This window comes from Danaus plexippus, chromosome 4 (assembly GCF_018135715.1).
Source record: "Danaus plexippus chromosome 4, MEX_DaPlex, whole genome shotgun sequence".
Taxonomy (NCBI): Eukaryota; Metazoa; Arthropoda; class Insecta; order Lepidoptera; family Nymphalidae; genus Danaus; species Danaus plexippus.
Genome location: NC_083538.1, coordinates 192,931 through 204,882, shown reverse-complemented (window position 1 = coordinate 204,882; position 11,952 = coordinate 192,931). Strand labels below are relative to the sequence as shown.

The 11,952-nt window shown below is 41.7% G+C and overlaps 2 protein-coding genes across 2 annotated transcripts; one reads left to right on the top strand and one right to left on the bottom strand.

Moving 5' to 3' along the window:
• Nucleotides 1-110: 110 nt before the first annotated feature.
• LOC116768832 (NF-kappa-B inhibitor cactus) lies at nucleotides 111-6,559 on the top strand. The gene is made up of 5 exons (XM_032659674.2): nucleotides 111-712; nucleotides 1,458-1,783; nucleotides 5,218-5,306; nucleotides 5,582-5,776; nucleotides 5,859-6,559. Exons 1-5 carry the CDS (start codon nucleotides 381-383, stop codon nucleotides 5,931-5,933), a joined length of 1,017 nt encoding a protein of 338 aa, XP_032515565.2. The 5' UTR covers nucleotides 111-380; the 3' UTR covers nucleotides 5,934-6,559.
• An 839-nt stretch (nucleotides 6,560-7,398) lies between these two features.
• Nucleotides 7,399-11,702, bottom strand: LOC116768830 (sphingosine-1-phosphate phosphatase 2-like). The gene is made up of 5 exons (XM_032659673.2): nucleotides 11,435-11,702; nucleotides 10,935-11,353; nucleotides 9,426-9,676; nucleotides 8,697-8,869; nucleotides 7,399-8,473 (listed from the first exon to the last, which is right to left on the bottom strand). The coding sequence occupies exons 2-5, from the start codon at nucleotides 11,335-11,337 to the stop codon at nucleotides 8,056-8,058; spliced, it is 1,245 nt and encodes a 414-aa protein (XP_032515564.2). The 5' UTR covers nucleotides 11,338-11,353; nucleotides 11,435-11,702; the 3' UTR covers nucleotides 7,399-8,055.
• Nucleotides 11,703-11,952: the final 250 nt, after the last annotated feature.

Genomic DNA, 11,952 nt, shown 5'->3' with positions numbered 1-11,952 from the left:
TCATCGTAAAGTGTAAAGTACAAAATTCCAATAAAAAAACTAGTTTTTTAGATATTGTATTATCGGAATAAATCTCGTGATTTGTATGTGAAATTCCAAAACCCCTTCTACGCAGTTATCAACGTCAATAGAGTTCAAAGTTATTGTAAATTTTCCTTTTATATAGAACTGATTACTGGAGTCATTCATTCGAACCATTCCGTTATCCATTTTGTGAATTGTGATGACAAAAGTGTTCATTGCGCACGCGTTCTCACAGCGCGACGGTCGTTATACGTACACAAAACAAATATATTTAAAACATGAATGTGTGTAGCTGTTGAGCCTTAAATCGTTACTTTTTGTTTAATTAACTTTTATATCATTAGTGTATATTAAAAATGAGTGCCAAAAATACGAAAATCTTCGAGGACGAAAACACGGATTCCGGTTTTCTGTCTGGACCTTTAAGTGAACAGCTGGACCAAGATTCGTCGGACGACTTAGTCAAGTTGGATTCCAAGCCCGATGTGGCGGAATGTGATAAAGTGGCCAGTGATAAATCAGAGCTCGAAAGTGGTATTGATTTGTGTTACGGTCTTGATAATGTTACTATAAGTGATCCACCACCCGTTCCAGAGGGCACATTAATAGTTGTTGACACTGATAAGAGACAGGAAATATCAGCTCGAGATATACCGTTATTGTTCCAGCAGGACGAGGATGGTGACGAGTAAGTTCATTTATATTAATTTATTCCAAATTGGAGAACTTAATGATACATGTTTTAATTATTTGTGATGTCAGATGTTGTTCAACAAACAATTCTTGTAGGACTTTGTTACAAACTTTGGTTAACGTTACAAACCCTAGCACCACGCACCAGGAAAAAGCCATTAATATCATGCAAATTTCCATTACATGCATGAATGATGATAATTATATTACAGAAAAATAAAGTGTAACCTTGTAGCATTCATTTTACTAGAGAACAAAGTAACGAAAAGTAGTTTCAACAAATAAACAATGTTACTAATATAATATGTATATTTTATTTTGCATGAGTACTGATCATATATTTATTTTGTCAATAGTTGAAGTGTGCACTATGCACATGTTAGTGTGTGTTAATGTATGACCGAGTTGACAATGTCTGCTGTATAGTATTTGTTTAAAATCTAATCACTCTTATAAACTATCTTTCCAAAGTAAATATATTTGATTGATAAGGATAACAATGACTGCATCATGCCAATAAGTCTTTAAACACTGTCAATGAATAGCAATAATTTTAAATACTACTAAATGTTATGGACTTTGTATAATAACTATTGAATATATCATTTCTTTAAATGCCTCAGGATCTCCAGGTTGATGGACTGTTATAGTCTTCAGTCAGTAGTTAATGATGACTATGTAGAAAATATTGATGTTTGGTTGGGAGGTAAGCGTAATGTAATCATGTAATAACTTGACAGGCAGCTACACATTGCAGCGGTCCATGGCTGTGAGAAGTCAGTGGGCACCCTCATAAGGATATGTCCTGACAAGTCATGGCTGGACGTGCCCAATGATTACGGTCACACAGCACTGCACCTGGCTGCAATGGCCGGACATGCGGTGGTCGCTAGGATGTTGGTTCGGGCGGGGGCCTCCCTGTACTGCAGAGACGTAACCGGAGAGACGGCACTTCACAAAGCTGTAGCCGGAAACCACCTCGAATGTCTTCAAGCTCTGCTCGCGCCAGTAGCAGAACAACCGCCCAGGAAGCTATCATCTCTATTGAACCAGAAGAACTATAAAGGTGAGTTCACCTACAAGTCGCAACACAAACTACTTATTTCCGTGATCTCGCAGGGTTGAGTCATTACCATATTCCACTTCCTATTATTAATCATTGACCTGCTGCTATGAAGCTCACTACAGCTGTTGGTATACTTGGTAGTAGCGTCACCGTAAGCTTTAATAGTTATAACGTCATTTCTCTTCTCAGTGAAATGTTATTATTGCCTGCTCTTTTTATTTTACTGTTTTATTTATAACGTCATAATGATTTTCTCATACGGAATAGTTGAAATTTCGTAATGGTTTTCTGTTGGACTAAAATAGCTGCCATGGGATATATTTTCATAGATACTGAGAACAGTGGCTCGTCACTATACGGTAATGATGAGGGGACGGCTCGTTGTGATGATAAGTAATATATAATTATTTATCAAAGTTAATTTAATAATGTTATTAGAAAATTACGTTTGCTACAACTGTTATACAGCTAATGGTCAGTCAGTAAACTGATGATCAAATCAAAAAGTTCTGAACAATACCTATAATATGTAGTATAATATTGATCATACGTATTTATAATATTTTTGTTATGTATTATTCGCAGTGAAAAATGTTCATTTACGTATAAAAATGTTGTTATGATAACTGTACAGCGCTCGACCTCCGATAGCGGATGTCAGATGTCATCTTCTATGTTCACTGATAAAGTTTTACTCGAAATGCTTCAAAACATGCTCTAACGAATCATTTTTTTAATGTAATCAGCTAATCGTGAATTCGCCACCAACTGTACGGCTGTCCCTCTCTGTCTTAGTGTAAACAACGCTACGCTAGAACTGTTCAGCGGGTCGACCTAAATACTAAAAATATTTATATCTATTGAAATGTAAACAACGATATAGAAAGGATGCATTGTAATGAAGAGACGGAAATGTACACGTTATTGTACAAATATGATGAAGGAGAAGGATAACGGATATGTCGAAGATGAGAACCTGTTCGGACCTGTTCGCCTTCAGACGAACAGGATCAGAAGACATCAGCCATCAGCCGGCGACCGGGCGAGCTGGGTGACGTGACGAGAGATGACGTGTTTACAACCGACAGTAGGATGTTTACAAATACGTACAGCAATATTCCCACAGCATTCAGGAAAATTACAATGAATCCGCCATCCCAACAGTTCGTCATAAAGTTCTAAGAACCAGACACCTCTTGAATCATCTCAACGCATTTCCTTTCGGTTATTTTGTTTATCCATCATATCTCTCGCTTCGTTCAGACAAGCATCCTAAAGACAGTACTTAATGTATATATATTAATCTGGTTTTCCCTGAGCGCGTGAATGTCGTTAAAGTCGTATCAGACGGCCGTCGGCTCGATCCTAAACATTCCAAAGGTCCGGTTTTTCCGTTTTCTGTCTTTTCAGTCTCTCGCTGGTAGCGCGTTTACATTCGGTTTTACCCGTCCCGTTCGACCTCACACACACTCACAGACGTGAGAACTTGTTTGTTTTATAAGACGGAATAACCCATCAGGTGAGAGACATGTTACATGTTGTATGTCGCTTGCTGGGTGTTTCCAGGGTGTGACGTAACCAGAGAGAGCAGCAACCTCCGGTGCAAGCCGTGTCCCCTGGGCCGCCTGGTGTCCCTCCTCAGCGAGCTCGTCTCGTGCACGCGGTTTTCCCGATCGCTAATCAACGACACGTGTAGTGACGTTTATAAATATTAATGAGCTCCGACGAGCCCTGGCGTATATCATAACATGCTATGGTTTTCTGAAAACTATAACAGAGCTTCTTCAGAAGTCCCTCAATATTACTTTTCTCTTATCTTTCCCCGAAATATTGCAGAGAACCTGGCCGAACATATAGGAAAATCAGAGTGATGTGACAGTGAGGCGGTCATTATATTGTGGTAGTGTTAGCTGCCAGGGCCTTCTCGGGTTATTCCGATGTGAAAGTGAGCGTCGTTCGACGCCCGCTGGGGAATTCCGCACACCGCTTCACTATCTCGAGATTACAAATTGTTTTTGTAATGTTCGTTAAGGTGTATGTTACGAGGTTACTTTCTAAACCTTGTGAGATAACGCCGCCATCAGAGCGGAGGACGGCCCTCGAGCTGTGAGAACACGCTCCGGGTTTTAATGAGACAACAACAATTATTCTTTCGGAATTTCCATTCTCTGAACGAACACAATCATTCTCGAGTCGTAACATTGCACGTACCTATATACATACAGGCGTAACGCGTGTCCGCGTGTCTGGTTAATGATAGTCGTAAACATATTATCGATAACTCCTGTAATGTCATTCGGATTTGTTCATCGCGACAGCTCTCTTAAAACACGTTATGTAACGCGTCATATTTTCCATGGGTCGTAACCTAAATTGTTACGTAAAAAAAAACTGTTCAAAGCACGGAAACGGCAGAAATATATAGCATGCCTTATATGGCTCGAGCGGCGCGGTCGCACGACGCTCGTCACATAGCTGGGAAAACCCCACCGCCCCCCGCCGCGGCCCCCGGCCTTCGCCCCCGCACCGATCCGCCGCGCGCGACCTCACGAACACTCGTAGTAATATTTAAATAACGCGGGCTCGTCTCAACAATGATTCAATTATTATTATTGTAAGAGCAACCAAGAGATCATCCGCCTCTATATACAAACAATGTTAGCCTCCGTACATTATACGAAGCGAACAGATTGAATGCGTGGAGTGTGGACGAAGGACGAAGGGACAGTCGTTGCGAAACAATCTGTCAATGAATGCTTTATATTATTACTTGATGTTTTTTCATGAACTCGCGTCGTTTTCGTTTCCATCGTGAGACGTCGGTCGAGGAAACTTTAATGTATACAATTATAAATAACATTATCCTTAATGGCGTCTAATGTTCTGTTCGGGCTTATTCTGAATATAACGATACAACTATTATTGTATAACAGTTATTTATAAATTGTGACTGGAATTCTTCATTTATAAAATGCCAGTAACGTAGTTTATTTTTGAAGAGCTCGAAATATATTTGGATTGGATCCAAACGAGCGGATCGATCCCCGTCCGTCCGCGCCGCCCGCCGCCCGCCGCCCGCCGCCTACAGGCGGATGATTTACTTATATTACATTCATATACAGATTACAGAGTAACAACCCGATGAATGTTACTCTTATGAGGCCTCTGTCGATAAACAAGTATCATCAAAGAGCCATAATACATGTCCCTCCCTCCACTACTCGTACTTAACATGTCACCGATGTTATATCTTTTATTTTATCTTTCAAAGTAAAACATCTTCCGCGTATTCTGTCGCTGTGCAACGATTCCTTTTTGCAAAATGGTAAATGACGTTTAACAAAAATTCAATAGTGATCGTAGTTGGGATATTAAAATTTCGTGTCTGTATCAAGGGCCGTTATTAATGTGTGTGTATGTTTGTTTTGTTCCAGGTCAGATGTGTGTCCACGTGGCGGCGGCTAAGGGTCACCTGGAAGCCATCCAGACCCTCGTCTACTTCGGAGCCGACATCAACGCCAGGGTCAGTAACCACTCAGACGTCGACTACTTAGAATATTATATTTTTGGTTTCTGTCTACGGCGAGAGTCTTGTTCCCCGTCGGTTCCATCACACCTCTGACCTGCCCTCTGTTGAAGACGACGACCTTGTCTCCTGATGTGATACTTATAATTTATTTCCCTCACCTGGCAGCTGTCTCCTCTTTGTCTCAGATTATGTTTTCTAAATTCATTTATGTCTCCATAAAGATGACCACGTTTCGAGGACCTTTTGATAGATATGATCGTTCCCCACAGGAGGGTCTCGCCGGCTGGACGGCGCTCCACATGGCCGCTCACCGCGGGGACGGGCGCCTGGTCCGTCACCTTATGGACAAGTGCGGCGGGGTGGCGCCCTACGTGACGGATTACGCGGGCCGCACGCCCGGGCGGGTCGCCGCGCCCAGCGTCAGGGGGATGTTCGCTGACAGAGACGACTCGGACTCGGACGAGGTGAGCCTCCTTCGCTCCCCGCCCTTCCCCGCTCTCCGCCTCGGTGTCCGGGTTGTATTAATGTAATGTTTGTATGTTTCAGTACGACAGCGACAGCGACTCGGACAGTCTGTTCGCCAAGATCCGTCAGAGCGCCAGCGCCATCGACGTGGCGTGAACCGCCGCCGCCACCCCGTCACCACCGTCACCCCTCATCACGACCCATCACCGGCAGCCGGGCGCCATATATATATTATAAGATAAACGAGCGCCCGCCGGGAGACGGCGAGGCGAGGAGTTGTTGACAGACGGACACACAGCCCCTCTCACCACAGCCGAGTGTTCCTCCTGTGTCACAATGTGACATTGAATGTAATCGGCGTGTATAGCATGTATTAAAGACGCGCGTCTGAGTCTTCCGCCGCCGGCGGTGTGTCGCGGAGCCTATAATATTGTATGTAGTGTGTAGAACTCGCGCGCCTCCCCTCCCGCCTCCCCCCACCACACGTGTCGTGACGTGTGTCCGAGCCCCGTCTCGCTCGTGCTTTGTGATCGAAGTCGTGTCGCAGCCGGCGGCCGTCGGTGGGCCACTGGTCGCGGGAGGGGAGCGCCCTTCGACTGCTAGTCTAGTTATTTAAAGTGGTTTGTGACCTGTAAGTAGACCAAATAAAATTATACGACTATTCTAAGGAGCCTAATGTTTTATTTCCCCCACTCCGAGTCCCGTCAGTGCGCCGACCCGCCGGCTGTGTGTCCGTCTGTCCGTGTTCCTTCGTATATAATAAACGTCATGGTAATCGACAACCCGTCTTTTGATTTTATCCTCTCGTCAGCTGATCGCGGCCACGAGACGCTGGCATGAAACAGATGAACGAGGGGGCACCTTAAATAGACGCACTCCGAGAACTCGGCGCCTCACGCCCCATGACAGGACACAATATTATTATTATTATTAAAGATTCGATAATAGTTTGCTTTCAAAAACACGTGCATACATTCATGTGAATATCCGGGAAATGGAAAGGAGGTTAACACAAAGTAATAAGATAACCTAAATTCAAAAAGATGTAATAAAAAAAAACAAACAAATATTCGATGTTAGTAGGGAAGTTATTAGTGGAGCGGTAGAGGTCACGCCGACAGGGAGCTGGAACGGACCCTGGGCGGCGGGTAGGATGACTGGTAACTTTGTATAGTTGCATCACGAGGATATCGGTCACCTACAGTAGTAGTAGCCCGTGTGCGCCTCCCTACAACCTTGGACATCTTGTGATATCTGTCCATGCTGTTCGTGATGATAAGCTGTTTCCTGAACATTTATTAACTTTAATGTAAACCAAACAGTTTCACACGAAAATTCTAATATATAGTAAAGGTAGAAGCCAGTAGTCAGTATATAGTTAAGGTACAATTTAATCATTTACAATATATCATAATCTCCTCGATACGTCTCGCATGTCACTAAACTATTCTATTGATCTGTTCTCTGTTAAGGGATGTGCTCTACAGCGGCGACAACGAAACAAGATAAATGACGTATACAAACCCACGGACAACGCGTCACGTGACCATCCAGTTAGGTCTCTAGTCGAGATTCACGACCGGTTCATGTTATAACGAGTGAATAAAATTAAATGCATATATGAATGAATTTGTAAGGTGATATTTTATTTTATTTTATTTGAATATATCATGAAATATAAAAATAACGGAATATTTTCAGTCGCGCGAGTTCGCCACAAACATAGCATTACAGTTAGCGTTAATCTATTTACAAACTTAATGGGCCAGGTTCTAATTGTTCCTTCATACCTCCACTCGACAGTGACAAATCCTGTGACTTGTGAATGGAGAGCTGTATATATTTCTGTCTTAAATTAGTTCTTTTTAACCATCGGCTTTACATTTCGACTATCGAAATTCACCTCTAGCTAATTTTTTAACAAAAATACTACGATTATACTGTAAAGTATAATTATTCGTATACTTTAAAGTCGGCCGTTCTTCAGGATCTAGTTGAATACACCAATCTTTTTTTTCTCGTCATCATACAGCTGACCCCTGACCCCCGACCGCTGACATATCGACGTATCACAATGTTTTTGGTTATGTATTTAATTAATTGACGTAACTGGTCCTTATCGGCGAGACACCACAGAATGGATACACTTATTAACTAAATTTGAGCCTCAAAAGTATCTGAAGCGGGTGGAGCTCGTCTACGACCGTCCACTCCCCTCCGAGGACATCAGAGAGTTCTATGTTAAGGCACTAGAGGCCGAGCCGCCGCCCCCCACCGGTCAGATCTCGGTGTAGTAGGTGGGTCTGTTGATGAACAGCAGCTCGAACACGTTCGGGAACACGTACGTGGTGTTGAACCCTATGAGGCCGTACGTGAAGTACTTGTAGCAGCACTCCACGAAGATCTTGTTTTTGTTGTCGAGACTGTCGGCGGAGTTCCTCAACTCGTTCTTGTCCTTGCCGAGGATCGCGCAGATCAAGGCGTACGAGAAGCTCTTGGCGACGGCGCGAGTGGCGAGCACGCCGCACAAGCCGAGCGTGGTCCGGAGCAGCGCGCAGCCCAGCATGTCCACGGACGGCCAGATGATGGTGTAGGGCGCCGGGGTGGGGCTGGGGGACATGTGCCCGCACTGGAAGTTCACCCACGCGCCCAACAGCAGGCCCGCGCACACGCTCACTATCATCGTCGTATCGCCTCTGGAACAATTTATATGACATTCAGTATTCATTGATGACACAATAACGAACGTATCAAACATTTAGGATCGGCTGAAGCAATGTCCTCCGAATAAATTCATTAACCCTGGATTGGGTCATTGTTTTACTATATTTAACGCACACAACGGCAGATGTTAGTTCGACGCCTCTATCATTCGACACGGAGGAATAACATCCTACTGGGAAATTATACTATAGATACCTGGTGGGCGTCCACTTGTCGGACTGTGGATGGAAGACCACAGCCAGCACCGAGACGGCGAGCACCGACAACGGCGACCAGGGGGACTCCAGCAGCCAGGCGTCCAGCGCGTCTACCAGCGGCACGAGAGGCAGCAGCAGGAGACTCGCCAGCAACAGACCTGCCGCTATATCCTGGACCAGCGACAAGAATCTTCATCACAATACGAACTGGCATCGTATATAATCGGACTTTGGAACTGTTGTTGTGATGTTGTTTGAGGAAAATCACCGTAGCAGAGTGAATTATTTATAAGCAATGATTTGTATACTTAGGAGTTTTTGGTCGCTACTTTAGAGTTGTGAACTCTCGATTGTATTCACAGAGAAGTGACTGTTAAGTGCTCGAAAAACAAACCTAACCATCTAACGTATTTTGCACGTTACGGAATTACAGAAAATAATAGTATAAGTGATTGTTATAGTCTATACGATATCCCGAGGCAAATTAATAAAGGTTTCTCAATAGATTTTTTTTGTCTGAAAGGATAACAAACGTCCTCACATACATCCATTCATATCTTGTTTTGTGTTTAGTATAAATTGATCGTCTCAGACATACATTTGTCCCGGATTGATACACCTAATAACATAAAAACCATCTTATGTACATGGAATAGAATATTCAAATAAATCAGAATTCGATAGATTATTAACATTATATAGAGAGCATAACAAAACATACACTTACCAGAACGCTATGCATCCCAAGATATACTCTGCTGACACATATGAGGGTGCACCAACAGACCGCCAGGATCAGTCCCCAGTGCACGGGGTACTGGTACCTGTTCATGGTGAACAACAGAACAGAGAACGGTATGGAGACGCCCACCATGGCGTGTGTGGATGGCATGCCGTACTCGATCGCCCACTTCTGCTGCAGCTTCCTGACGGGGTGACCGGGCCGCGGCCAGCGAACCACGTCCTTGATACCCTGACCTTGGAAGACAGACGACAATACATCAACGGCGAACACGAGCCACTACATGCGTCAAGTTACCATATATTATATAAAGCATATTATGTACCAAGCCGTGCCAAGTTTTATGTGTGCCGCTTAGTAATTGTTGCTGATATTAATTTATTCCGTGTGTGAGGGGTAGGTTTAAACATGTTGCTCTAGATCCCGTGTCCTGATAATATAGACTTATCTGTATATGAAGTCATCAGCTCCCAGGGTCGACGACACCGTAACAAGTGTTTGTGGATCGTGATAGTGTCTGACGCACATCACGTTAAGCCCCTCGTCGTTATATGTTATATATTTCGATCTCAGATACAAAAGATAATTTTATATTTAATGCCTACATCTCGTCACACACGTGTTATGATAAAATGTTTGCCTCCTAGATATAGAAGCGGTTGTGTACCAAGACCGTGTTTCTTATAGAGGCGGGCAGGTTTCGAGGCGTGTTTCAAATAAATATCTCAAAGGTCCAAACCTATACTTGAACTTTTATGACAACTATCACAATCATGAAATTTGCCAAAAAGACGTTTCTTTTTGCTAGACGCTAGATCCTCTAGCAAATGTTAAAAAGGATAAGGTTAATAACTATTTCCCTTTCTTTTACTGAGATTTTGCTTCTGTCCTTTATATTTTTTAACTGACAATAAAAGAAAAATATTACTAAAGTTAATAATATATGTAGATCATTAAGGAACAAACATTAAGGAATTACTAAACTTGAATAACTTTTAAGTCTTTGTACTTGTTGTATTAATATATATTTGTTTGCTTGTTTCTATATTTTTAATATTTTTTACACAGTGCAAACTCCTACTATAAATTATTACCTATTATAAGCTGTCATTTGTTAATGTTTGTCAATGTAATAAAGTTCCCATATAAATGTAGGACAGATGCTCATACATATCAATGTTCAATAACTTAGCTGTGAGACGCACCAACTTGTATTATTTAATTAATCAAATAAAGTATTTCCACATAATGTTTATTTCACTTTCTCATAGTAATGACAGAGACGGTCATTCAGAATTCCTTATTTCAATATGTATGTTTTAAGTAAAAGTGTTATGATTGGTCAGAATTTTTTATATCATAAAACAACTAAATAAGAAACAAAAACCAGCAATCCTATAATAATAATATAAAAATTTATATCATATTGTAATCGTGCTTGAGCCATATTTTTTAAGTTACTAAGTTATTTGTAATAAAATGTATTGTACAAACCTATGTACATTACCACGGTCCACACGAGCACCACTCTCCTTCCCACAGCACCATCGACATTCCAGAACCAAAATGGTATAAAAGTTGCATAGAAAATTTCATCTCCCAGAGATGTTCCGATCACGAACAGATAGTACCAGAACTTATTGTTGATGTGACACTCCAACTCCTCTGGGCCCTCAGATGAGTCGGTTGTGGAAGAACACTGGGAACTGCCAGATATGTCACTGGGGATTCTCTTGTGCTGTCTGACATCACACTCCTCTTCACGGTCGTGTCTATCGGAATGTATTATACTCGTCGCCTCATTTTGGCAACTTCTTTTGTATATAACACCGAAGAAATTCTGAACTTTAACCACAAGCAACGGATCGTTTAGATGTTCTATTATTTTATGCCACATTTTATTTATGTTTACTCTGTAATAAATAATATGGTAATATAAAATTGTAGAATATTATATTTTTCAATTTTAAATTTAGTTGTGAAGAAATACTCACCTTACTTTTACAGAGACATTATAAGTACTGACAATAATTGACAAAATATCCTAATGTGGCACACTATGAAAACAATGATCTTCATCAATTTTAATGATATTTAAACATTCTTATTGCTTAATAATATCTTAAAACTCTTAGGTTAAGTCTCTATTATTCAAATTTCTTGCAAATAAGAAATAAATAATAACTTAAACCTTAACAATATGTGGTATAGTCTAAAATGCTATTAACGACAGTATCATTACTTTGACAAATTGAGATAAGAAATGTCAATGATTGAGTACCATACCCATAGCAAAAAAAAAAACAAAGATCAATTTTTTGAAATAATTCCTGTAATTTTTATTTTTGAGTATTTAAGTTTTTTTTTATGGTGGCAGAGCCTAGCTGTCGTCAATTTACTGCAAATCGAAAATGGGCTGGCCGGGGACTACCACCTTCTCACAGAAAATCGGAAAGTAGCCTTTAGTCCATGGGCGACGGTAACTACCTCCATCAGGTAGGTCATCTGCTCG

Excerpts from the sequence above, each read along its gene's own strand:
- LOC116768832 (XM_032659674.2), top strand. The coding sequence starts at position 381 with ATGAGTGCCAAAAATACGAAAATCTTCGAGGACGAAAACACGGATTCC. Across the intron at positions 1,784-5,217 it reads GAACCAGAAGAACTATAAAG|GTCAGATGTGTGTCCACGTG; the intron begins GTGAGTTCACCT and ends GTTTTGTTCCAG. Across the intron at positions 5,777-5,858 it reads ACGACTCGGACTCGGACGAG|TACGACAGCGACAGCGACTC; the intron begins GTGAGCCTCCTT and ends TGTATGTTTCAG.
- LOC116768830 (XM_032659673.2), bottom strand. The coding sequence starts at position 11,337 with ATGTGGCATAAAATAATAGAACATCTAAACGATCCGTTGCTTGTGGTT. Across the intron at positions 8,870-9,425 it reads TTGGGATGCATAGCGTTCTG|GATATAGCGGCAGGTCTGTT; the intron begins GTAAGTGTATGT and ends TCGCTGGTCCAG. Across the intron at positions 8,474-8,696 it reads GACAAGTGGACGCCCACCAG|AGGCGATACGACGATGATAG; the intron begins GTATCTATAGTA and ends AAATTGTTCCAG.